The sequence below is a fragment of the Oncorhynchus keta genome, chromosome 27 (genome assembly GCF_023373465.1).
Source record: "Oncorhynchus keta strain PuntledgeMale-10-30-2019 chromosome 27, Oket_V2, whole genome shotgun sequence".
Taxonomy (NCBI): Eukaryota; Metazoa; Chordata; class Actinopteri; order Salmoniformes; family Salmonidae; genus Oncorhynchus; species Oncorhynchus keta.
The window spans coordinates 12,916,317-12,942,359 of NC_068447.1; the positions used below are offsets into that span (position 1 = coordinate 12,916,317).

Consider the following 26,043-nt stretch of genomic DNA (forward strand, 5'->3'; position numbering starts at 1 on the left):
AACATAGACAAGGAGGTGCCATCTCATTATGTCCCTGTCTGGTAACAGTTAACATAGACAAGGAGGTGCCATCTCATTATGTCCCTGTGCTATCTCATTATGTCCCTGTCTGGTAACAGTTAACATAGACAAGGAGGTGCCATCTCATTATGTCCCTGTCTGGTAACAGTTAACATAGACAAGGAGGTGCCATCTCATTATGTCCCTGTCTGGTAACAGTTAACATAGACAAGGAGGTGCTATCTCATTATGTCCCTGTCTGGTAACAGTTAACATAGACAAGGAGGTGCCATCTCATTATGTCCCTGTCTGGTAACAGTTAACATAGACAAGGAGGTGCCATCTCATTATGTCCCTGTCTGGTAACAGTTAACATAGACAAGGAGGTGCCATCTCATTATGTCCCTGTCTGGTAACAGTTAACATAGACAAGGAGGTGCCATCTCATTATGTCCCTGTCTGGTAACAGTTAACATAGACAAGGAGGTGCCATCTCATTATGTCCCTGTCTGGTAACAGTTAACATAGACAAGGAGGTGCTATCTCATTATGTCCCTGTCTGGTAACAGTTAACATAGACAAGGAGGTGCCATCTCATTATGTCCCTGTCTGGTAACAGTTAACATAGACAAGGAGGTGCCATCTCATTATGTCCCTGTCTGGTAACAGTTAACATAGACAAGGAGGTGCTATCTCATTATGTCCCTGTCTGGTAACAGTTAACATAGACAAGGAGGTGCCGTCTCTCAGACTGTCTACTAATGATCTGATTTTGTTTGGCACCATCTGACAGTGTGGCCTGTCTTCCTGAGCTTTACGCCAGCTCTGTCTCTTTCTTTCTCTTTCTCTCTCTTTCTCTCCTTTTGTTTCGCTGTCTCTCTTCTTCCTAGACCAGGGATAGGCAACGCCAGACTCTTTGGTGGCCTGATTGGTGTCACACTTCTGCCCCAGCCCCAGCTAACACACCTGACTCCAATAATCAACTAATCATGATCTTCAGTTTGGACCCCAATTTGTTTAATCAGTTGTGTTTGCTGGGGATAGTGTCACACCACTCCAACCCTTGACTCTCTCAGTCAGACAGACAGACAGACAGACAGACAGACAGACAGACAGACAGACAGACAGACAGACAGACAGACAGACAGACAGACAGAGTTCCCCACCCCTTAGACTCTCTCAGTCAGACAGACAGACAGACAGCTAGAGTTCCCCACTCCCCTAGACTCTCTCAGTCAGACAGACAGACAGACAGACAGACAGACAGACAGACAGACAGACAGACAGACAGACAGACAGACAGACAGACAGACAGACAGACAGCTAGAGTTCCCCACCCCTAGACTCTCTCAGCCAGACAGACAGACAGTCAGACAGACAGACAGACAGACAGACAGCTAGAGTACCCCACCCCTTAGACTCTCTCAGCCAGACAGACAGACAGACAGACAGACAGACAGACAGACAGACAGACAGACAGACAGCTAGAGTTCCCCACCCCTAGACTCTCTCAGCCAGACAGACAGACAGTCAGACAGACAGACAGACAGACAGCTAGAGTACCCCACCCCTTAGACTCTCTCAGCCAGACAGACAGACAGACAGACAGACAGACAGACAGACAGACAGACAGACAGACAGACAGACAGACGACAGACAGACAGACAGACAGACAGACAGACAGACAGACAGACAGACAGACAGACAGACAGACAGACAGACAGACAGACAGACAGACAGACAGTTAGAATTGCCCACTCCCTTAGACTCTCTCAGTCAGACAGATTGAAATGATTGTCAGTCTTCTACGCAGCTGCCATTGTAGAAGGCACACCAAGCCAGATGCCGCGTGACGCCCTCTCACTGAGAGGAACTCTTTGGCACGTCAGCACCCCTATACCCACAATACATCACTTCCCCTACGTCAAGGGCTCGGCGCGCACACCCAAGACTCGTCTCTCTGTCTCTCTGTCTCTCTGTCTGCTGTGTTCAGAGTTGTGCTGGCATGGGGGTGGGAGAAGGGTGGGGGGTATTAAACACTTTTCCACCAGTCATTTTCACTGTGCTGAGAGAGAGAGTGGGAGGGGGGAGGAGGGAGGAGAGAGAGAGAGAGAGAGGAGGGAGGGAGGGAGGGAGGGAGGGAGGGAGGGAGGGAGGGGGAGAGAGAGAGAGAGAGAGAGAGAGAGAGAGAGAGAGAGAGGGGGGGGAGGGAGGGAGGGAGGGAGGGAGGGAGGGAGGGAGGGAGGGAGGGAGGGAGGGAGGGAGGGAGGGGAGGGAGGGAGGGAGGGAGGGAGGGAGGGAGGGAGGGAGGGAGGGAGGGAGGGAGGGAGGGAGGGAGGGAGGGAGGGAGAGAACAAACGGCAAAGCTTCAAACCAGCTCACTTCATAACTTAAAGGATTTAATTCCCTAAACCCCAGTAGATTAACCTACTGTAACCAGAAAAATGAAAGGAATTTCAATGCCCATTGTTACGGAACGAAAAAGAGAGACTGTAATTCCGAATGGAAACCATGGGGTTCTAGATAAAAGTCCTTGGGAGTAATTTTCTAAAGCAATTTTGACAAAAGCCTCTATTCCATATAGGAGGGCGAGCATCACTGTATCCCTTTATCTGTCATCACCTGATATTACATCCAGACCACCGAGAGAACACCACTGCTCTCTGCCAATCACCCTCTCCGCTGTGGGCCGAGGACCTATCCGACGTTAAATATGCAAACTTTCTACTGGCTAATTAACTATGAGTAGCCAATCAGAGCTCCTCCTCCGTCATCAGGCCCCACTTCAGAGCACTCCATTTATTACTAGGTACTGTGCTGTTCCCTAAACACTAAACCCTCTCCAGCTCTCTCCAAACTGCATCCTTGTCCCCTTAAGCAAGCTTGAAAATGGACACTCCAGTTCCATCCAGCTTTACTTAGAGTAGTTTAGCCCTTCTCTCGCTCTCTGTCCATCTGTCAGTCTCTCTCTCTCTCTTTCTCTCTCTCTCGCTCTCTGTCCGTCTTGTCAGTCTCTCTCTCTCTCTCAGTCTCTCTCTCGCTCTCTGTCCATCTGTCAGTCTCTCTCTCTCTCTGTCTCTCTCTCTCGCTCTCTGTCCGTCTGTCAGTCTCTCTCTCTCTCTCTGTCTCTCTCTCTCTGTCTCTGTCTCTCTCTCTCAATTCAATTCAAGGGGTTTTATTGGCATGGGAAACATGTGTTAACATTGCCAAAGCAAGTGAGGTAGATAATATACAAAAGTGAAACAAACATTAAAAATTGACAGTAAACATTACACTCTAAGGAAGATACATTTCAAAGGTCACATTATGGATATGTATAGTGCTGTAACGATGTGCAAATAGTTCAAGTACAAAAGGGAGAAAAAAACAAATGTGGGTTGTATTTACAATGGTGTTTGTTCTTCACTACTTGCCCTTTTCTTGTGGCAACAGGTCACAAATCTTGCTGCTGTGAGATTCCACTGCCTCTCTCTCACCTTGTCAAAGTAATTTCACAGCACTTTACAATTACAGTGGAAAAGGTGAGGCCGTTCCTGAATGAAAAGGGCCCCTGAAGACTCCATATTGCAGGATGATTGCCTATTTTGTACAGGCTATTTTAGGCGGCTCTCCAATAGATTTGGCCAATCAACAAATTGCTCACTCCAAGTGTAAAGGTTAAAGGTTAAAGGTGTCTGTAGCGTATCACACAATACTGTTTGAAATTCACCTCAGGCAGCCCTGTTATCTGTGAAAAATGTCCCATGTTACAGTTTTTTGTACAATCACTAGGACCCATTTCCCAATACTTAAGTAACTTTTTCAAAACACTTCACACAGTTCTCCTAACTAACTTTTAGCTTGGCACAGCAGTTAATTTCACTTTCAAAATGCCCTAATACTACCAAAACACTTCACACAGTTCTCCTAACTAACTTTTAGGTTGGCACAGCAGTTAATTTCACGTTCAAAATGCCCTAAAACTACCAAAGCACTTCATGTCTCAAATCAACTCGATCTTCCATAACACGAGCAAAGGTTGTCACCCAACAAGCACACGTTGTCACTCATAAAACAATGACCTAAACAACACTAACAACAGGTAGCATTACACAACGTTGTCTTTACAAAACAAGAATGACACCCCTCTACTGTTTAGAATCCACTGCAGTTTATGTTACAGGAATGAATCAGACATGATGCAATATGCTTCAATATGTTTTATGTCATTGAATGGCATGGAGTGATTCCAAAATACAATAATTTGTATGTACACCATCTACTGATACAGATACAGTAGCAATACTAGTCAACTCTGTCTTCTGCATTTGGCCACAGGTTCTCATCCACGTCACATCTTATGTCATCTTGGGCAACACACCTAGGAAAGAATCTTTTGGCCTGCCTGGTCCATCCCTGACAATCTTCTGCAGATATGTCCAGGCATACAGCATTCATTGTGTCCAGGAGGGACATTTGATCATGTGGATGGTGGTCATAAACCTTCCACCTCCATGAGGAAAATAATTCCTCTATGGGGTTGAGGAATGGAGAGTAAGGTGGGAGGAGAATAATTCCTCTATGGGGGTGAGGAATGGAGAGTAAGGTGGAAGGAAAATAATTCCTCTACGGGGTTGAGGAATGGAGAGTAAGGTGGAAGGAAAATAATTCCTCTATGGGGTTGAGGAATGGAGAGTAAGGTGGAAGGAGAATAATTCCTCTATGGGGTTGAGGAATGGAGAGTAAGGTGGGAGGAGAATAATTCCTCTATGGGGGTGAGGAATGGAGAGTAAGGTTGGAGGAGAATAATTCCTCTATGGGGGTGAGGAATGGAGAGTAAGGTTGGAGGAGAATAATTCCTCTATGGGGGTGAGGAATGGAGAGTAAGGTGGGAGGAGAATAATTCCTCTATGGGGGTGAGGAATGGAGAGTAAGGTGGGAGGAGAATAATTCCTCTATGGGGGTGAGGAATGGAGAGTAAGGTTGGAGGAGAATAATTCCTCTATGGGGGTGAGGAATGGAGAGTAAGGTGGGAGGAGAATAATTCCTCTATGGGGTTGAGGAATGGAGAGTAAGGTGGGAGGAGAATAATTCCTCTATGGGGGTGAGGAATGGAGAGTAAGGTGGAAGGAAAATAATTCCTCTATGGGGTTGAGGAATGGAGAGTAAGGTTGGAGGAGAATAATTCCTCTATGGGGGTGAGGAATGGAGAGTAAGGTGGAAGGAGAATAATTCCTCTATGGGGGTGAGGAATGGAGAGTAAGGTTGGAGGAGAATAATTCCTCTATGGGGGTGAGGAATGGAGAGTAAGGTTGGAGGAGAATAATTCCTCTATGGGGGTGAGGAATGGAGAGTAAGGTGGAAGGAGAATAATTCCTCTATGGGGTTGAGGAATGGAGAGTAAGGTTGGAGGAGAATAATTCCTCTATGGGGTTGAGGAATGGAGAGTAAGGTGGAAGGAGAATAATTCCTCTATGGGGGTGAGGAATGGAGAGTAAGGTGGAAGGAGAATAATTCCTCTATGGGGATGAGGAATGGAGAGTAAGGTTGGAGGAGAATAATTCCTCTATGGGGGTGAGGAATGGAGAGTAAGGTGGAAGGAGAATAATTCCTCTATGGGGGTGAGGAATGGAGAGTAAGGTGGGAGGAGAATAATTCCTCTATGGGGGTGAGGAATGGAGAGTAAGGTGGAAGGAGAATAATTCCTCTATGGGGGTGAGGAATGGAGAGTAAGGTGGAAGGAGAATAATTCCTCTATGGGGGTGAGGAATGGAGAGTAAGGTGGAAGGAGAATAATTCCTCTATGGGGATGAGGAATGGAGAGTAAGGTGGGAGGAAAAGTGACACCATCCTGGGATGGGCTGTAAACCACTCTGTGACTGTATGCGAGTGGTAAAATGCCACGTTGTCCCATACAATTACAAACGTTGGCCGATTTCGCCTCTCTGCAACCCTTTCCTCACCTGGCACGACCCTTCCATAGAAGTCCTCCAGGAATGAAATGAGACCCTCGGTGTCGTACGGCCCAATTAGTGGTTTGTGTAACAACAATCCTTCAGAGGATATTTCTGCCCACGTTGTGATGTTGTCACCCCTCTGGCCCCTGACATCCACTGTGGCTCTTTGTCCAATCACATTCCTTCCTCGCCACCGTGTTTTGGCCAAGCTGAAACCAGCCTCATTCACAAAGATGAATACGTGGGGTGTTTGCCTGGCTTCAATCTCCATGACTCTCTAAAATAAATCCACATGGCAACATAAGAGTTAGGCTATTACGGTAGTTTACATTACACCTAAAAACATGCCGCAGTGTCCCTCTGCCCTGTTTAGTATTGTTCAACACCAGTTCTGTATTTTATAGTCATCTTACCTGGACATATTGGTTCCTGAGTTGCTTGACTCGTTCCTCTCAGAGGGGACAGTGTCCCTCTGCCCTGTTTAGTATTGTTCAACACCAGTTCTGTATTTTATAGTCATCTTACCTGGACATATTGGTTCCTGAGTTGCTTGACTCGTTCCTCTCAGAGGGGACAGTGTCCCTCTGCCCTGTTTAGTATTGTTCAACACCAGTTCTGTATTTTATAGTCATCTTACCTGGACATATTGGTTCCTGAGTTGCTTGACTCGTTCCTCTCAAAGGGGGACAGTGTACAACTGCTTCATCCTGACTTTATGTTGTTTCAGGACTCTAGAAATAGTTGTCGTGCTTACATTGTCTGCCAACACTCGTCTCGAATCTCTGTGAGTTTTATGCCGTTGTTTCTGATGCCCATGTCAACGATTACAGTTTCCTGCACAGCAGTGAAAATCCTCCCTCTCCCGCCTGTAGGAGGTAACGTTGGGTACTAAGCAGAACTACAAAAACAATTACAATTACACACAAGTGGGTTTGGCGGCTTTGCTCAATTGACTTCTGTAGTGTTTCAGTCAGATGTCCTTGCAGAATGCGCATCTTATCTGGTGTTTTGACGGACATTTCTCAGAATAGATGCCACTGTTGAGCGTTGCAGATTTGGCTGCACTCTCAGACCAGCCTCTCTCATTGATAGACCATGATCTATTACAGGATCAAGTATAGTAGCCCTAATCTCATCTGAGACTACAGCTCTTGATCTTCCTCTCAGTCTTCTTCCACCACTCATACGTACTCCTCTCCCTCTCCCAGCCACTCCTCTCCCTCTCCCAGCCACTCCTCTCCCTCTCCCAGCCACTCCTCTCCCTCTCCCAGCCACTCCTCTCCCTCTCCCAGCCACTCCTCTCCCTCTGCCAGCCACTCCTCTCTCTCTCCCAGCCACTCCTCTCCCTCTCCCAGCCACTCCTCTCCCTCTCCCAGCCACTCCTCTCCCTCTCCCAGCCACTCCTCTCCCTCTCCCAGCCACTCCTCTCCCTCTCCCAGCCACTCCTCTCCCTCTCCCAGCCACTCCTCTCCCTCTCCCAGCCACTCCTCTCCCTCTCCCAGCCACTCCTCTCCCTCTCCCAGCCACTCCTCTCCCTCTCCCAGCCACTTCTCTCCCTCTCCCAGCCACTCCTCTCCCTCACCCAGCCACTCCTCTCCCTCTCCCAGCCACTCCTCTCCCTCTCCCAGCCACTCCTCTCTCTCTCCCAGCCACTCCTCTCCCTCTCCCAGCCACTCCTCTCCCTCTCCCAGCCACTCCTCTCCCTGTCCCAGCCACTCCTCTCCCTCTCCCAGCCACTCCTCTCTCTCTCCCAGCCACTCCTCTCCCTCTCCCAGCCACTCCTCTCCCTCTCCCAGCCACTCTTCTTCCTCTCCCAGCCACTCCTCTCCCTCTCCCAGCCAATCTTCTTCCTCTCCCAGCCACTCCTCTCCCTCTCCCAGCCACTCCTCTCCCTCTCCCAGCCACTCCTCTCCCTCTCCCAGCCACTCCTCTCCCTCTCCCAGCCACTCCTCTCCCTCTCCCAGCCACTCCTCACCCTCTCCCAGCCATTCCTCTCCCTCTCCCAGCCACTCCTCTCCCTCTCCCAGCCACTCCTCTCCCTCTCCCAGCCACTCCTCTCCCTGTCCCAGCCACTCCTCTCCCTCTCCCAGCCACTCCTCTCTCTCTCCCAGCCACTCCTCTCCCTCTCCCAGCCACTCCTCTCCCTCTCCCAGCCACTCTTCTCCCTCTCCCAGCCAATCTTCTTCCTCTCCCAGCCACTCCTCTCCCTCTCCCAGCCACTCCTCTCCCTCTCCCAGCCACTCCTCTCCCTCTCCCAGCCACTCCTCTCCCTCTCCCAGCCACTTCTCTCCCTCTCCCAGCCACTCCTCTCCCTCTCCCAGCCACTCCTCTCCCTCTCCCAGCCACTTCTCTCCCTCTCCCAGCCACTCCTCTCCCTCTCCCAGCCACTTCTCTCCCTCTCCCAGCCACTTCTCTCCCTCTCCCAGCCACTCCTCTCCCTCTCCCAGCCACTCCTCACCCTCTCCCAGCCACTCCTCTCCCTCTCCCAGCCACTCCTCTCCCTCTCCCAGCCACTCCTCTCCCTCTCCCAGCCACTCCTCTCTCTCTGCCAGCCACTCCTCTCCCTCTCCCAGCCACTCCTCACCCTCTCCCAGCCACTCCTCTCCCTCTCCCAGCCACTCCTCTCCCTCTCCCAGCCACTCCTCTCCCTCTCCCAGCCACTCCTCACCCTCTCCCAGCCACTCCTCTCCCTCTCCCAGCCACTCCTCTCCCTCTCCCAGCCACTCCTCTCCCTCTCCCAGCCACTCTTCTTCCTCTGTCAGCCACTTCTCTCTCTCTGGCTGAGAGAGAAGTGTCTGATAATGTGATTGAAAGACTACCTGTGTAGGTGTTCAGCTACAATGGGAATCAGCTGTGTTTGGTCTAATTGTTTTGATAGTATATCATTTTTTAGATTTGGAATATATTTCAATATGGTATTACTGTAGAAATGTAGCACATTTATGTGTTATTTTGTGTTATTTTAGGTTTTCAACATAAGTTTAACAGTTTTGAAAAGATTATGTAAACATGTGTAAATTGGCCTGTAGGTTCATAGAGTTTTGGTGGTGGTCATGTCTGAGTGAGAAAAGAGTTCATGAAAATTGAAAGATGTAGTCATTGAATGCGTTTTGAGCCATAGCAAAGAAAAATGATCCACAGTTTAGCCCACATAGACTGCTGTTATGCTCACTGTGTGAAGAATTTTGAAAAAGTGACCTAAGTATTGAGAAATGGGTCCTAGCGATTGTAAAGAACAGTAAATAGGAGGGAACTTTCTCCTCCCTGTCTGAACCTCTGTAGGACAGTGTTGACATTTCTCAGCATGGCCAGCCCTGTGTTTTGACCTTTGTGTCTGGTTGTTCAAGACCTGGCGATTGTCTCTGAAAAGGTCAAGGACTTCAGGACTTCCTCTGTCTGTTAATTTTACCCTGCCCTTCGTGTGTGTGTGTGTGTGTGTGTGTGTGTGTGTGTGTGTGTGTGTGTGTGTGTGTGTGTGTGTGTGTGTGTGTGTGTGTGTGTGTGTGTGTGTGTGTGTGTGTGTGTGTGTGTGTGTGTGTGTGTGTGTGTGTGTGTGCATGTGTGCGTGTGTGCGTTTGTGTGTGTGTGTGTGTGTGTGGTGGGGTTGTGCCCTCCTCTCCTCTGTGTTGTTTGTTTGATTAAGACAGACAGCAAGAACCTTCTCGCATCATCCCATCCCTCCTCCTTCCTTCTCCCTTTATCCCCTCTCTCATCCTTCCTTCTCCCCTCATCCCATCCCTCCTCCTTCCTTCTCCCCTCATCACATCTCTCCTCCTTCCTTCTCCCTTTATCCCCTCTCTCATCCTTCCTTCTCCCCTCATCCCATCCCTCCTCCTTCCTTCTCCCCTCATCCCATCCCTCCTCCTTCCTTCTCCCTTTATCCCCTCCCTCCTCCTTCCTTCTCCCTTTATCCCCTCTCTCATCCTTCCTTCTCCCCTCATCCCATCCCTCCTCCTTCCTTCTCCCCTCATCCCATCCCTCCTCCTTCCTTCTCCCTTTATCCCCTCTCTCATCCTTCCTTCTCCCCTCATCACATCTCTCCTCCTTCCTTCTCCCCTCATCCCATCCCTCCTCCTTCCTTCTCCCATCATCACATCTCTCCTCCTTCCTTCTCGCATCATCCCATCCCTCCTCCTTCCTTCTCCCTTTATCCCCTCTCTCATCCTTCCTTCTCCCCTCATCCCATCCCTCCTCCTTCCTTCTCCCTTTAACCCTCCCTCCTCCTTCCTTCTCCCTTTATCCCCGATCTCATCCTTCCTTCTCCCCTCATCCCATCCCTCCTCCTTCCTTCTCCCCTCATCCCATCCCTCCTCCTTCCTTCTCCCTTTATCCCCTCCCTCCTCCTTCCTTCTCCCTTTATCCCCTCTCTCATCCTTCCTTCTCCCCTCATCCCATCCCTCCTCCTTCCTTCTCCCCTTAACCCATCCCTCCTCCTTCCTTCTCCCTTTATCCCCTCTCTCATCCTTCCTTCTCCCCTCATCCCATCCCTCCTCCTTCCTTCTCCCCCCTCCCTCCTCCTTCCTTCTCCCTTTATCCCCTCTCTCATCCTTCCTTCTCCCCTCATCCCATCCCTCCTCCTTCCTTCTCCCCTCATCCCATCCTCCTCCTTCCTTCTCCCTTCATCCCCTCTCACATCCTCCTTCCCCCTTCTCCCCTCATCACATCCCCTCCTCCTTCCTTCTCCCCCCCTCATCACATCCCTCCTCCTTCCTTCTCCCTCCATCACATCTCTCTCCTCCTTCCTTCTCCCCCATCACATCCCTCCTCCTTCCTTCTCCCTCCATCACATCTCTCCTCATTCCTTCTCCCCTCATCACATCTCTCCTCCTTCCTTCTCTCTCCATCACATCTCTCCTCCTTCCTTCTCATCTCTCCTCCTTCCTTCTCCCTTTATCTCATCCCTCCTCCTTCCTTCTCCCCTCATCACATCTCTCCTCCTTCCTTCTCCATTCATCATCCCATCCCCCTCCTTCCTTCTCGCATCATCCCATCCCTCCTCCTTCCTTCTCCCTTTATCCCCTCTCTCATCCTTCCTTCGCCCCTCATCCCATCCCTCCTCCTTCCTTCTCCCTTTATCCCCTCTCTCATCCTTCCTTCTCCCCTCATCACATCTCTCATCCTTCCTTCTCCCCTCATCCCATCCCTCCTCCTTCCTTCTCCCTTTATCCCCTCTCTCATCCTTCCTTCTCCCATCATCACATCTCTCATCCTTCCTTCTCCCCTCATCCCATCCCTCCTCCTTCCTTCTCCCTTTATCCCCTCTCTCATCCTTCCTTCTCCCATCATCACATCCCTCCTCCTTCCTTCTCCCTTTATCCCCTCCCTCCTCCTTCCTCCCATCATCACATCCCTCCTCCTTCCTTCTCCCATCATCCCCTCCCTCCTCCTTCCTTCTCCATTCATCCCCTCCCTCCTCCTTCCTTCTCCCCTCATCACATCCCTCCTCCTTCCTTCTCCCTTTATCCCCTCCCTCCTCCTTCCTCCCATCATCACATCCCTCCTCCTTCCTTCTCCCATCATCCCCTCCCTCCTCCTTCCTTCTCCATTCATCCCCTCCCTCCTCCTTCCTTCTCCCTTTATCTCATCCCTCCTCCTTCCTTCTCCCTCCATCACATCTCTCCTCCTTCCTTCTCCCCTCCATCACATCTCTCCTCCTTCCTTCTCTCTCCATCACATCTCTCCTCCTTCCGTCTCCCTCCATCACATCTCTCCTCCTTCCTTCTCCCTTTATCTCATCCCTCCTCCTTCCTTCTCCCCTCATCACATCTCTCCTCCTTCCTTCTCCATTCATCCCCTCCCTCCTCCTTCCTTCTCCCTCCATCAGATCTCTCCTCCTTCCTTCTCCCCTCATCACATCTCTCCTCCTTCCTTCTCTCTCCATCACATCTCTCCTCCTTCGTTCTCTCTCCATCACATCTCTCCTCCTTCCTTCTCCCCTCATCACATCTCTCCTCCTTCCTTCTCCCCTCATCACATCCCTACTCCTTCCTTCTCCCCTCATCACATCTCTCCTCCTTCCTTCTTCCCTCATAACATCCCTCCTTCTTCCTTCTCCCCTCATCACATCTCTCCTCCTTCCTCCCCTCATCACATCCCCTTCTCCCCTCCTTCCTTCTCCCCTCATCACATCTCTCCTCCTTCCTTCTCCCCTTCCTCATCCCATCCCTCCTCCTTCCTTCTCCCTTTATCCCCTCTCTCATCCTTCCTTCTCCCCTCATCACATCTCTCATCCTTCCTTCTCCCCTCATCCCATCCCTCCTCCTTCCTTCTCCCTTTATCCCCTCTCTCAGTCTTCCTTCTCCCATCATCACATCCCTCCTCCTTCCTTCTCCCTTTATCCCCTCCCTCCTCCTTCCTTCTCCCATCATCACATCCCTCCTCCTTCCTTCTCCCCTCATCCCCTCCCTCCTCCTTCCTTCTCCCTCCAACACATCCCTCCTCCTTCCTTTTCCCCTCATCACATCTCTCCTCCTTTCTTCTTCATTCATCCCCTCCCTCCTCCTTCCTTCTCCCTTTATCTCATCCCTCCTCCTTCCTTCTCCCTCCATCACATCTCTCCTCCTTCCTTCTCCCCTCCATCACATCTCTCCTCCTTCCTTCTCCCTCCATCACATCTCTCCTCCTTCCTTCTCCCTTTATCTCATCCCTCCTCCTTCCTTCTCCCCTCATCACATCTCTCCTCCTTCCTTCTCCATTCATCCCCCCCCTCCTCCTTCCTTCTCCCTCCATCACATCTCTCCTCCTTCCTTCTCCCCTCATCACATCTCTCCTCCTTCCTTCTCTCTCCATCACATCTCTCCTCCTTCATTCTCTCTCCATCACACATCTCTCCTCCTTCCTTCTCCCCTCATCACATCCCTCCTCCTTCCTTCTCCCCTCATCACATCTCTCCTCCTTCCTTCTTCCCTCATAACATCCCTCCTCCTTCCTTCTCCCCTCATCACATCTATCCTCCTTCCTCCCCTCATCACATCTCTCCTCCTTCCTTCTTCCTCCCTCACATCTCTCCTCCTTCCTTCTCCCCCATCACATCCCTCCTCCTTCCTTCTCCCTCCATCACATCTCTCCTCATTCCTTCTCCCCTCATCACATCTCTCCTCCTTCCTTCTCTCTCCATCACATCTCTCCTCCTTCCTTCTCATCTCTCCTCCTTCCTTCTCCCTTTATCTCATCCCTCCTCCTTCCTTCTCCCCTCATCACATCTCTCCTCCTTCCTTCTCCATTCATCATCCCATCCCCCTCCTTCCTTCTCGCATCATCCCATCCCTCCTCCTTCCTTCTCCCTTTATCCCCTCTCTCATCCTTCCTTCGCCCCTCATCCCATCCCTCCTCCTTCCTTCTCCCTTTATCCCCTCTCTCATCCTTCCTTCTCCCCTCATCACATCTCTCATCCTTCCTTCTCCCCTCATCCCATCCCTCCTCCTTCCTTCTCCCTTTATCCCCTCTCTCATCCTTCCTTCTCCCATCATCACATCTCTCATCCTTCCTTCTCCCCTCATCCCATCCCTCCTCCTTCCTTCTCCCTTTATCCCCTCTCTCATCCTTCCTTCTCCCATCATCACATCCCTCCTCCTTCCTTCTCCCTTTATCCCCTCCCTCCTCCTTCCTCCCATCATCACATCCCTCCTCCTTCCTTCTCCCATCATCCCCTCCCTCCTCCTTCCTTCTCCATTCATCCCCTCCCTCCTCCTTCCTTCTCCCCTCATCACATCCCTCCTCCTTCCTTCTCCCTTTATCCCCTCCCTCCTCCTTCCTCCCATCATCACATCCCTCCTCCTTCCTTCTCCCATCATCCCCTCCCTCCTCCTTCCTTCTCCATTCATCCCCTCCCTCCTCCTTCCTTCTCCCTTTATCTCATCCCTCCTCCTTCCTTCTCCCTCCATCACATCTCTCCTCCTTCCTTCTCCCCTCCATCACATCTCTCCTCCTTCCTTCTCCCCTCATCACATCTCTCCTCCTTCCTTCTCTCTCCATCACATCTCTGCTCCTTCCTTCTCCCTTTATCTCATCCCTCCTCCTTCCTTCTCCCCTCATCACATCTCTCCTCCTTCCTTCTCCATTCATCCCCTCCCTCCTCCTTCCTTCTCCCTCCATCAGATCTCTCCTCCTTCCTTCTCCCCTCATCACATCTCTCCTCCTTCCTTCTCTCTCCATCACATCTCTCCTCCTTCGTTCTCTCTCCATCACATCTCTCCTCCTTCCTTCTCCCCTCATCACATCTCTCCTCCTTCCTTCTCCCCTCATCACATCCCTACTCCTTCCTTCTCCCCTCATCACATCTCTCCTCCTTCCTTCTTCCCTCATAACATCCCTCCTTCTTCCTTCTCCCCTCATCACATCTCTCCTCCTTCCTCCCCTCATCACATCCCTCCTCCTTCCTTCTCCCCTCATCACATCTCTCCTCATTCCTCCCCTCATCACATCTCTACTCCTTCCTTCTCCCCTCATCACATCTCTCCTCCTTCCTTCTCCCCTCATCCCATCCCTCCTCCTTCCTTCTCCCTTTATCCCCTCTCTCATCCTTCCTTCTCCCCTCATCACATCTCTCATCCTTCCTTCTCCCCTCATCCCATCCCTCCTCCTTCCTTCTCCCTTTATCCCCTCTCTCATCCTTCCTTCTCCCATCATCACATCCCTCCTCCTTCCTTCTCCCTTTATCCCCTCCCTCCTCCTTCCTTCTCCCATCATCACATCCCTCCTCCTTCCTTCTCCCCTCATCCCCTCCCTCCTCCTTCCTTCTCCCTCCAACACATCCCTCCTCCTTCCTTTTCCCCTCATCACATCTCTCCTCCTTTCTTCTTCATTCATCCCCTCCCTCCCTTCCTTCCTTCTCCCTTTATCTCATCCCTCCTCCTTCCTTCTCCCTCCATCACATCTCTCCTCCTTCCTTCTCCCTCCATCACATCTCTCCTCCTTCCTTCTCCCTCCATCACATCTCTCCTCCTTCCTTCTCCCTTTATCTCATCCCTCCTCCTTCCTTCTCCCCTCATCACATCCCTCCTCCTTCCTTCTCCCTTTATCCCCTCTCTCATCCTTCCTTCTCCCCTCGTCACATCTCTCCTCCTTCCTTCTCCCCTCATCACATCTCTCCTCCTTCCTTCTCTCTCCATCACATCTCTCCTCCTTCGTTCTCTCTCCATCACATCTCTCCTCCTTCCTTCTCCCCTCATCACATCCCTCCTCCTTCCTTCTCCCCTCATCACATCTCTCCTCCTTCCTTCTTCCCTCATAACATCCCTCCTCCTTCCTTCTCCCCTCATCACATCTCTCCTCCTTCCTCCCCTCATCACATCTCTCCTCCTTCCTTCTTCCTCCCTCACATCTCTCCTCCTTCCTTCTCCCTCCATCACATCTTTCCTCCTTCCTTCTCCCCTCACCCTCCCTCCTCCTTCCTTCTCTCACACATGAGCAGAACAGATGCCATGCTAAGTGGTGTGTGGGGGCTGCCTCCCGCTTGTCACATGTCAGTCTGAAACAGAGCAGGTCTGACCCTGGTGTGTGTTTCTCTCGCTCTGCCTCTCTCTTTCAATTCAATTCCATTTCAATTTAAGGGCTTTATTGGCATGGGAAACATGTTAACATTGCCAAAGCAAGTGAACTAGATAATAACCAAAAGTGAAATAAACAATAAGATTTAACAGTAAACATTATACACACAGAAGTTCCAAATGAATAAAGACATGACAAATGTCATATTTTGTATATATACACTGTTGTAACAATGTGCAAATGGTTAAAGTACAAAATCAACATAAATATGGGTTGTATTTACAATGGTGTTTGTTCTTCACTGGTTGCCAGTGGCAACAGGTCACACATCTTGCTACTGTGTTGGCACACTGTGATATTTCACCCAGTAGATATGGGAGTTTATCAAAATTAGGTCTGTTTTTTTAATTCTTTGTGTAATCTTAGGGAAATATGTGCCTCTAATATGGTCATACATTTGGCATCTCCACCTCATTTTGTGGGCAGTGTGCACATAGCATGTCTTCTCTTGAGAGCCAGGTCTTCCTACGGCGGCCTTTCTCAATAGCAAGGCTCACTGAGTTTGTACATCGTCACAGCTGCCATGCTCCTTTTCTCTCTCTCTCTCTCTGCCTCTCTCTCTCTCTCTGCCTCTCCATCTCTCTCTCAATTCAATTCAATTCAATTCAAGGGCTTTATTGGCATGGGAAACATGTGTTAACATTGCCAAAGCAAGTGAGGTAGACAACATACAAAGTGAATATATAAAGTGAAAAACAACAAAAATTAACAGTAAACATTACACATACAACAGTTTCAAAACAGTAAAGACATTACAAATGTCATATTATATATATATATATATATATATATATATATATATATATATATATACATACACATATATATATATATATATATATATATATATATATATATATATATACATACACAATGTACAAATAATTAAAGGACACAAGATAAAATAAATAAGCATAAATATGGGTTGTATTTACAATGGTGTTTGTTCTTCACTGGTTGCCCTTTTCTCGTGGCAACAGGTCACAAATCTTGCTGCTGTGATGGCACACTGTGGAATTTCACCCAGTAGGTATGGGAGTTTTTAAAAATTGGATATGTTTTCGAATTCTTTGTGGATCTGTGTGATCTGGGGAAATATGTCTCTCTAATATGGTCATACATTGGGCAGGAGGTTAGGAAGTGCAGCTCAGTTTCCACCTCATTTTGTGGGCAGTGAGCACATAGCCTGTCTTCTCTTGAGAGCCATGTCTGCCTACGGCGGCCTTTCTCAATAGCAAGGCTATGCTCACTGAGTCTGTACATAGTCAAAGCTTTCCTTAATTTTGGGTCAGTCACAGTGGTCAGGTATTCTGCCGCTGTGTACTCTCTGTGTAGGGCCAAATAGCATTCTAGTTTGCTCTGTTTTTTTGTTAATTCTTTCCAATGTGTTAAGTAATTATCTTTTTGTTTTCTCATGATTTGGTTGGGTCTAATTGTGCTGTTGTCCTGGGGCTCTGTAGGGTGTGTTTGTGTTTGTGAACAGAGCCCCAGGACCAGTTTGCTTAGGGGACTCTTCTCCAGGTTCATCTCTCTGTTTGTGATGGCTTTGTTATGGAAGGTTTGTGAATCGCTTCCTTTTAGGTGGTTGTAGAATTTAATGGCTCTTTTCTGGATTTTGATAATTAGTGGGTATCGTCCTAATTCTGCTCTGCATGCATTATTTGGTGTTTTACGTTGTACACGGAGGATATTTTTGCAGAATTCTGCGTGCAGAGTCTCAATTTGGTGTTTGTCCCATTTTGTGAAGTCTTGGTTGGTGAGCGGACCCCAGACCTCACAACCATAAAGGGCAATGGGCTCTATGACTGATTCAAGTATTTTTAGCCAAATCCTAATTGGTATGTTGAAATTTATGTTTCTTTTGATGGCATAGAATGCCCTTCTTGCCTTGTCTCTCAGATCGTTCACACCTTTGTGGAAGTTACCTGTGGCGCTGATGTTTAGGCCAAGGTATGTATAGTTTTTGTGTGCTCTAGGGCAACAGTGTCGAGATGGAATTTGTATTTGTGGTCCTGGTGACTCGACCTTTTTGGAACACCATTATTTTGGTCTTACTGAGATTTACTGTCAGGGCCCAGGTCTGACAGAATCTGTGCATAAGATCTAGGTGCTGCTGTAGGCCCTCCTTGGTTGGTGACAGAAGCACCAGATCATCAGCAAACAGCAGACATTTGACTTCGGATTCTAGCAGGGGAGGCCGGGTGCTGCAGACTTTTCTAGTGCCCGCGCCAGTTCGTTGATATATATGTTGAAGAGGGTGGGGCTTAAGCTGCATCCCTGTCTAACCCCACGACCCTGTGTGAAGAAATGTGTGTGTTTTTGCCAATTTTAACCGCACACTTGTTGTTTGTGTACATGGATTTTATAATGTCATATGTTTTACCCCCAACACCACTTTCCATCAGTTTGTATAGCAGACCCTCATGCCAAATTGAGTCGAAGGCTTTTTTGAAATCAACAAAGCATGAGAAGACTTTGCCTTTGTTTTGGTTTGTTTGGTTGTCAATTAAGGTGTGCAGGGTGAATACATGGTCTGTTGTACGGTAATTTGGTAAAAAGCCAATTTGACATTTGCTCAGTACATTGTTTTCATTGAGGAAATGTACGAGTCTGCTGTTAATAATAATGCAGAGGATTTTCCCAAGGTTACTGTTGACACATATTCCACGGTAGTTATTGGGGTCAAATTTGTCTCCACTTTTGTGGATTGGGGTGATCAGTCCTTGGTTCCAAATATTGGGAAGATGCCAGAGCTAAGTATGATGTTAAAGAGTTTTAGTATAGCCAGTTGGAATTTGTTGTCTGTATATTTGATCATTTCATTGAGGATACCATCGACACCACAGGCCTTTTTGGGTTGGAGGGTTTTTATTTTGTCCTGTAACTCATTCAATGTAATTGGAGAATCCAGTGGGTTCTGGTAGTCTTTAATAGTTGATTCTAAGATCTGTAGTTGATCATGTATATGTTTTTGCTCTTTGTTCTTTGTTATAGAACCAAAAAGATTGGAGAAGTGGTTTACCCAGACATCTCCATTTTGGATAGATAATTCTTCGTGTTGTTGTTTGTTTAGTGTTTTCCAATTTTCCCAGAAGTGGTTAGAGTCTATGGATTCTTCAATTGCATTGAGCTGATTTCTGACATGCTGTTCCTTCTTTTTCCGTAGTGTGTTTCTGTATTGTTTTAGTGATTCACCATAGTGAAGGCGTAGACTCAGGTTTTCCGGGTCTCTATGTTTTTGGTTGGACAGGTTTCTCAATTTCTTTCTTAGATTTTTGCATTCCTCATCAAACCATTTGTCATTATTGTTAATTTTCTTCGGTTTTCTATTTGAGATTTTTAGATTTGATAGGGAAGCTGAGAGGTCAAATATACTGTTAAGATTTTCTACTGCCAAGTTTACACCTTCACTATTACAGTGGAACGTTTTACCCAGGAAATTGTCTAAAAGGGATTGAATTTGTTGTTGCCTAATTGTTTTTTGGTAGGTTTCCAAACTGCATTCCTTCCACCTATAGCATTTCTTAATGTTACTCAGTTCCTTTGGCTTTGATGCCTCGTGGTTGAGTATTGCTCTGTTTAAGTAGACTGTGATTTTGCTGTGGTCTGATAGGGGTGTTAGTGGACTGACTGTGAACGCTCTGAGAGATTCTGGGTTGAGGTCAGTGATAAAGTAGTCTACAGTACTACTGCCAAGAGATGAGCTATAGGTGTATCTACCATAGGAGTCCCCTCGAAGCCTACCGTTGACTATGTACATACCCAGCGTGCGACAGAGCTGCAGGAGTTGTGACCCGTTTTTGTTGGTTATGTTGTCATAGTTGTGCCTAGGGGGCATATGTGGGAGGGATGCTGTCACCTCAGGCAGATGTTTGTCCCCCTGTGTGCTGAGGGTGTCAGGTTCTTGTCCGGTTCTGGCATTTAGGTCGCCACAGACTAGTACATGTCCCTGGGCCTGGAAATGATTGATTTCGCCCTCCAGGATGGAGAAGCTGTCTTCATTAAAATATGGGGATTCTAGTGGGGGATATAGGTAGCACACAGGAGGACATTTTTCTCTGTTAGGATAATTTCCTTTTGAATTTCTAGCCAAATGTAGAATGTTCCTGTTTTGATTAATTTAATGGAGTGAGTTAGGTCTGCTCTATACCAAATTAGCATACCCCCTGAGTCCCTTCCCTGTTTCACACCTGGTAGTTTGGTGGATGGGACTACCAGCTCTCTGTAACCTAGAGGGCAACCAGTGGGTCCGTCTCCTCTATACCAGGTTTCTTGCAGGATGACAATGTCTGTGTTACCGATTTCTTTGGTGAAGTCCGGGTTTCTGCTCTTTAGGCCAAAGGCAGATGACCTCAGGCCTTGGATATTCCAGGATGATATAGTGAAGGCTTTTTGTTCCATAGAATGTCCAATGTTGTTGGTCGTGTGGTTTGGCCTCAGGCCAGTAAGTGTGAGCAGAGCCTGCTGAGCATCTGGTACATGCTATTGGCTTGGGCGAGTGTGAGAGTGGGGGTTGGGACTGTTTGCCCGCTCACTACCTGGGCGTATGTGTGGCTTCCATGTTGAGGCCCTCTTTGCGGGGTGGGGTGCATGGGGTGGGCAGGAGTGGCATAGGTCTGATCTGAGGGGGCCTAAATGGGGTGTGGGCATGGTTGACGTGGGGGGTGTTGATTGGTTGGGGTGGGGGTGTGGATGTGTCTGGGTGTACTGTGGTCTGGATGTAATTCCTCTTGGCGTGGGTCCTCTATGTGTAGGTCCAGGGGGTCCTGCAGGTCTGGGAGGGTGTCTCGCTGGTCTGGGTGGAGAGTCTATTGATCTGTTGCTCCTGTGTGAAGTGTTGGGGATACGTTTGAGAGCGATGTCTCTCTGCCTCTCCATCTCTCTCTGCCTCTCTCTCTCTCTCTGCCTCTCCATCTCTGTCTCTCTCTCTCTCTCTTTCTCCGTCTCTGTCTCTCTCTCTCTGCCTCTCCATCTCTGTCTCTCTCTCTCTCTCCGTCTCTCTCTCTCTCGCTCTCCCTCTATCCCTCTCTCTCTCTCTCTCTCTGCCTCTCCATCTCTGTCTCTCTCTCTCTCTCTGCCTCTCCATCTCTGTCTCTCTCTCTCTCTCTCTCTCTCCGTCTCTCTCTCTCGCTCTCCCTCTCTCTCTCTCTCTCTCGCTCTCTCTCTCGCTCTCTCTCTCTCACACACACTATCACTTACTTTCTCTCCCTGTCTCTCTTTCCCCCTCGTCAGGCTCCATGCAGGTCATGAATAAGACACGTTGTATCATGGAGCAGGGCGGGACTCACTTCTCCAACGCCTTTGTGACCACGCCCATGTGCTGTCCTTCACGCTCCTCCATGTTAACGGGGAAGTACGTTCACAACCACAACACCTACACCAACAATGAGAACTGTTCCTCCCCCTCCTGGCAGGCCCAGCATGAGACTAGGACCTTTGGAGTGTACCTCAACAACACTGGCTACAGGACAGGTCAGTAGTCCGTACAGATTGACACACACACACACACGTTTACTTGAAGTCATCACTTATCTCTTAATCAATTGAGGCAAACACTATTTTTATTGAGAATTCAAAAACCTTTCTTAATTAGATTACACATTTCACACTGTTAGGACTTGTGAAAGCCATTAGATGTGTTCTATCCTGCCTGGTGTTCTGTTCTATCCTGTCTGGTGTTCTGTTCTATCCTGCCTGGTGTTCTGTTCTATCCTGCCTGGTGTTCTGTTCTATCCTGCCTGGTGTTCTGTTCTATCCTGCCTGGTGTTCTGTTCTATCCTGCCTGGTGTTCTGTTCTATCCTGCCTGGTGTTCTGTTCTATCCTGCCTGGTGTTCTGTTCTATCCTGCCTGGTGTTCTGTTCTATCATGTCAGATGTTCTGTTCTATCCTGTCTGGTGTTCTGTTCTATCCTGCCTGGTGTTCTGTTCTATCCTGCCTGGTGTTCTGTTCTATCCTGTCTGGTGTTCTGTTCTATCCTGTCTGGTGTTCTGTTCTATCCTGCCTGGTGTTCTGTTCTATCCTGTCTGGTGTTCTGTTCTATCCTGCCTGGTGTTCTGTTCTATCCTGCCTGGTGTTCTGTTCTATCCTGTCTGGTGTTCACTCTCTCAGAGTGGACGACCATTTGGGGTGCAGGCTGGGCCTCTCTCAGGATGGACGGCTATTTGGGGTGCAGGCTGGGCCTCTCTCAGAGGGGACTGCTATTTGGGGTGCAGGCTGGGCCTCTCTCAGAGGGGACAACCATTTGGGGTGCAGGCTGAGTCTCTCACAGACTGGATGGCCATTCTCTGGCAGACCTTGCTGTTTCATCCAGACAGACACTGACATTCATAGGTTTCTTTACTAATGCAATAGTTGCTTTTACATTAGATACAGTACTTGGCTCCCAGCCATAACAGAGAGAGAAGTCCTTTCAGGAGTCAGCTCTGACATTGCCTTTGTCCTGTTCTCCAGAAATCACAGAACTTATAGGAAAAGAACACACACAAGCATGCACGCTCATACACACACATTCACTCATGATCAAAAACACTTCTTTGAAGATGTGGTCATGTGCTTGTTTTGAAGTTACACCTTTGTGACTCATTCCAAATGAAAGGGGCGGCTGCTGTACAGCACTGCACTGGTATAAATTCATCACACAAATGAATGGAAATCTAGAAATGTTTAAAAGAAAATAAAAAAATAAAATAAATAAAATCCTATTATTTATTATGATCTGAAAGGCAACACTGATCCTAGATCACCATTCTTACTCTCAGACACTTTGTGAATACGGTCTGATGTAGTAGGTAGTGTGTTCTCCCTCTTCTACTGCCTGCTAATCCACTAGGAGAGGAGCAAATCAGATCAGAATTCTGTCTCTAGCATTTATCCAGACAGACTCACTAGTAGTAGTAGTAGTGGTAGTGGTGGTAACAGAAGCAGTAGTAGTAGTAGTAGTAGTAGTAGTAGTAGAGGTAGTAGTAGTAGTAGTATTAGTAGCAGTAGTAATAGTAGCAGTAGTAGTAGTAGCTGTAGTAGTAGTAGTAGTAGTAGTAGTAGTAGTAGTAGAGGTAGTAGTAGTAGTAGTAGTAGTAGTAGCAGCAGTAGTAATAGTAGCAGTAGTAGTAGTAGCTGTAGCAGTAGTAGTAGCAGCAGTAAGAGCAGTAGGAGTAGTAGTAGTAGAAGTAGCAGTAGTTGCAGTAGCAGTAGCAGTAGTAGTAGTAGTAGCAGTAGTAGTAGTAGCAGTATTAGTAGTAACAGTAGTTGTAGTTACAGTAGTAGTAGCAGTAACAGCAGTAGCAACTGTAGAAACAGTAGTTGTAGCAGTAACAGTAGTAACAATAATAGCAGTAGCAGTAGTAACAGTAGTTGTAGTTACAGTAGTAGTAGCAGTAACAACTGTAGAAACAGTAGTTGTAGCAGTAGTATTTAACTAGGCAAGTCAGTTAAGAATATATATTCTTATTTTCAATGACGGCCTAGGAACAGTGGGTTAACTGCCTGTTCGGGGGCAGAATGTCAGATTTGTACCTTGTTAGCTTGGGGATTTGAACTTGCAACCTTTCGGTTAATAGTCCAACAGCTCTAGCCACTAGGCTACCCTGTCTGTGACATTGCGCCCTCCACCTCCACCACCCAGCCTTCCCTCCCTCTATCCCTCCCTCCCCCTCCCTCCACCCTTCAACAAGAATGTAACTAAGTTAATTGAATGGCCTGTGCCCCACCATGCAGGCTTCTTTGGGAAGTACCTAAATGAGTACAACGGTTCCTATATTCCTCCTGGGTGGAGAGAGTGGGTGGGGCTGGTCAAGAACTCCCGCTTCTACAACTACACCCTGTGCAGGAATGGAGTCCATGGCATGGCTGCGAACCTAAGGTCTGTATAATACATCTGTGTGTGTGTGTGTATGGTCCTTCTGTAGCTCAGTTGGTAGAATGGCGCTTGTACATGGGGTTCGATTCCCGGGACCACCCATACGTAGAATGTATGCACGCATGACTGTAAGGTCTAAATGTATATTATTATTATTTATATTATTAGTGTGTGTGTGTGTGTGTGTGTGTGTGTGTGTGTGTGTGTGTGTGTGTGTGTGTGTGTGTGTGTGTGTGTGTGTGTGTGTGTGTGTGTGTGTGTGTGTGTGTGTGTGTGTGTGTGTGTGTGTGTGTGTGTGTGTGTGTGTGTGTGTGTGTGTGTGTGTGTGTGTGTGTGTGTGTGTGTGTGTGTGTGTGTGTGTGTGTGTGTGTGTGTGTGTGTGTGTGTGTGTGTGTGTGTGTGTGTGTGTGTGTGTGTGTGTGTGTGTGTGTGTGTGTGTGTGTGTGTGTGTGTGTGTTCTTTCGTGCTGTGCCCTGCCTGTGAGTTAGTCATCTCAACTGAGTTTGCCAGTGTCATCCTCATCAATCAGTCAAGGCCTTTTCATTGTCCTACATTTACTCCTCTTCTCTCAAGATATTTCCCAACAATATAGATGTATCTATCTGTCCTTTTTCCCAACACCACCTGGCCCCAGTTTAGTTCCAGTTGTGCCTGCCAACCCTTGCCAGGAATGGGTGCCTCCCACAGAAGATAGGGATGGGAGGGGAAAACTGGAGGAAGGGAGAGAGGGGTGGTTTGGTTTATGGCATGAACACTGCCCTGCAGATGTACATAACCTGTTCACTAAAGGCCTCCTCTCCATCCCCCACCGGCACTATCTCAAAGAGAAGGCGAGAGAGAGAGAGAGAGAGAGAGAGAGAGAGAGAGAGAGAGAGAGAGAGAGAGAGACGGGGAGGAAGGTGAGTGTGGATTTCTGACTGCATATTCCCATTGGCTTGGTCTCAGAGCTGGAACTCTTGTCATTGTCATTCCTTCAGTCGGCTCGGTCTCAGAGGTGAAACCCTGGTCCTTGGCATTCCTTCAGTCGGCTCGGTCTCAGAGGTGGAACCCTGGTCCTTGGCATTCCTTCAGTCGGCTCGGTCTCAGAGGTGAAACCCTGGTCCTTGGCATTCCTTCAGTCGGCTTGGTCTCAGAGGTGGAACCCTGGTCCTTGGCATTCCTTCAGTCGGCTTGGTCTCAGAGGTGGAACCCTGGTCCTTGGCATTCCTTCAGTCGGCTTGGTCTCAGAGGTGGAACCCTGGTCCTTGGCATTCCTTCAGTCGGCTTGGTCTCAGAGGTGGAACCCTGGTCCTTGGCATTCCTTCAGTCGGCTTGGTCTCAGAGGTGGAACCCTGTTCCTTGGCATTCCTTCAGTCGGCTTGGTCTCAGAGGTGGAACCATGGTCCTTGGCATTCCTTCAGTCGGCTTGGTCTCAGAGCTGGAACCCTGGTCCTTGGCATTCCTTCAGTCGGCTTGGTCTCAGAGGTGGAACCCTGGTCCTTGGCATTCCTTCAGTCGGCTTGGTCTCAGAGGTGGAACCCTGGTCCTTGGCATTCCTTCAGTCGGCTTGGTCTCAGAGCTGGAACTCTGGTCCTTGTCATTCCTTCATTCTCCATTGTCATGTCTGAATAGAGAGAGGGATCTCTTTGAAGACATTATTAATTGTAATAGTACATCAGCTACACCTGTGAAGTGGTGAAACTAGCAAAGGGTGACTTGCAAAAAGCATTTCATGAAAATCAAATGGATACACAGACATTTGTGGAAAGCGTATTTACCGATGTCCCCTTTCATTGTGTGGATGTTAAATCAGCGTGTCGTCCTTCTGCAGGACTACTTTACGGACCTCATCACAGAGGATGGCATCAACTACTTCCGCTCGTCTAAGAGGATGTACCCTCACCGGCCAGTGATGATGGTGATGAGCCATGCAGCCCCACATGGGCCAGAGGACTCAGCACCTCAGTACAGCACTGCCTTTCCCAACGCATCCCAGCACATGTGAGTGTCTGACACACACACACACGCACACACACACGCGCGCACGCACGCACACACACACACACACGCACACACACACACACGCATGCACGCACACACACACACGCACGCACACAGGCACACACACACACACACACACACGCACACACGCACACAGGCAAACACACACACTGAAGTGGGTTTACTGTGTAAGTGAAACAAGATCACAACATCAATCTGACTCATGCACTTGCAAAAACAGAACATGAACCTTTTATGCAGTGAGGTTTTTATCGAGTGGAGGCTTGGATGTGAGGCTATCGGGTATAAACAAGGTATCTTGCATCAATGAGTAATGTTGAGAAATAGATATGATTCTTAGAAAAATATGTATTTTTTGTTCTCTCCTTCATCTCAGAACACTCTCTCTTAAAGGCCCAGTGCAGTCAAAAAATGATTTCCTGTGTTATTTATACACACTACCAGTCAAAAGTTTGGACATACCTACTCATTCAAGGGTATTTCTTTATTTTTACTATTTCTACATTGCAGAATAATAGTGAAGACATAAACACTGTGAAATAGCACATATGGAACCAAATCAAAATATATTTTATATTTTCAAAGTATCCGCCCTTTTCCTTGATGACAGCTTTGCACATTCCTGGCATTATCTCAACCAGCTTCATGAGGTAGACACCAGGAATGTGTTTCAATTAAACAGGTGTGCCTTGTTAAAAGTT

The 26,043-nt window shown here is 48.3% G+C and overlaps 1 protein-coding gene across 1 annotated transcript in view; it reads left to right on the forward strand.

Annotated features, from left to right (window-relative positions):
* The window catches only part of LOC118360258 (extracellular sulfatase Sulf-2-like), a 94,463-nt gene that overhangs the window by 20,953 nt on the left and 47,467 nt on the right, over positions 1-26,043 (forward strand). Inside the window, 4 exon segments of the mRNA XM_052481696.1 lie at positions 20,718-20,957; positions 23,200-23,322; positions 23,325-23,344; positions 25,152-25,321. Coding sequence (XP_052337656.1) covers positions 20,718-20,957; positions 23,200-23,322; positions 23,325-23,344; positions 25,152-25,321 — 553 coding nt within the window.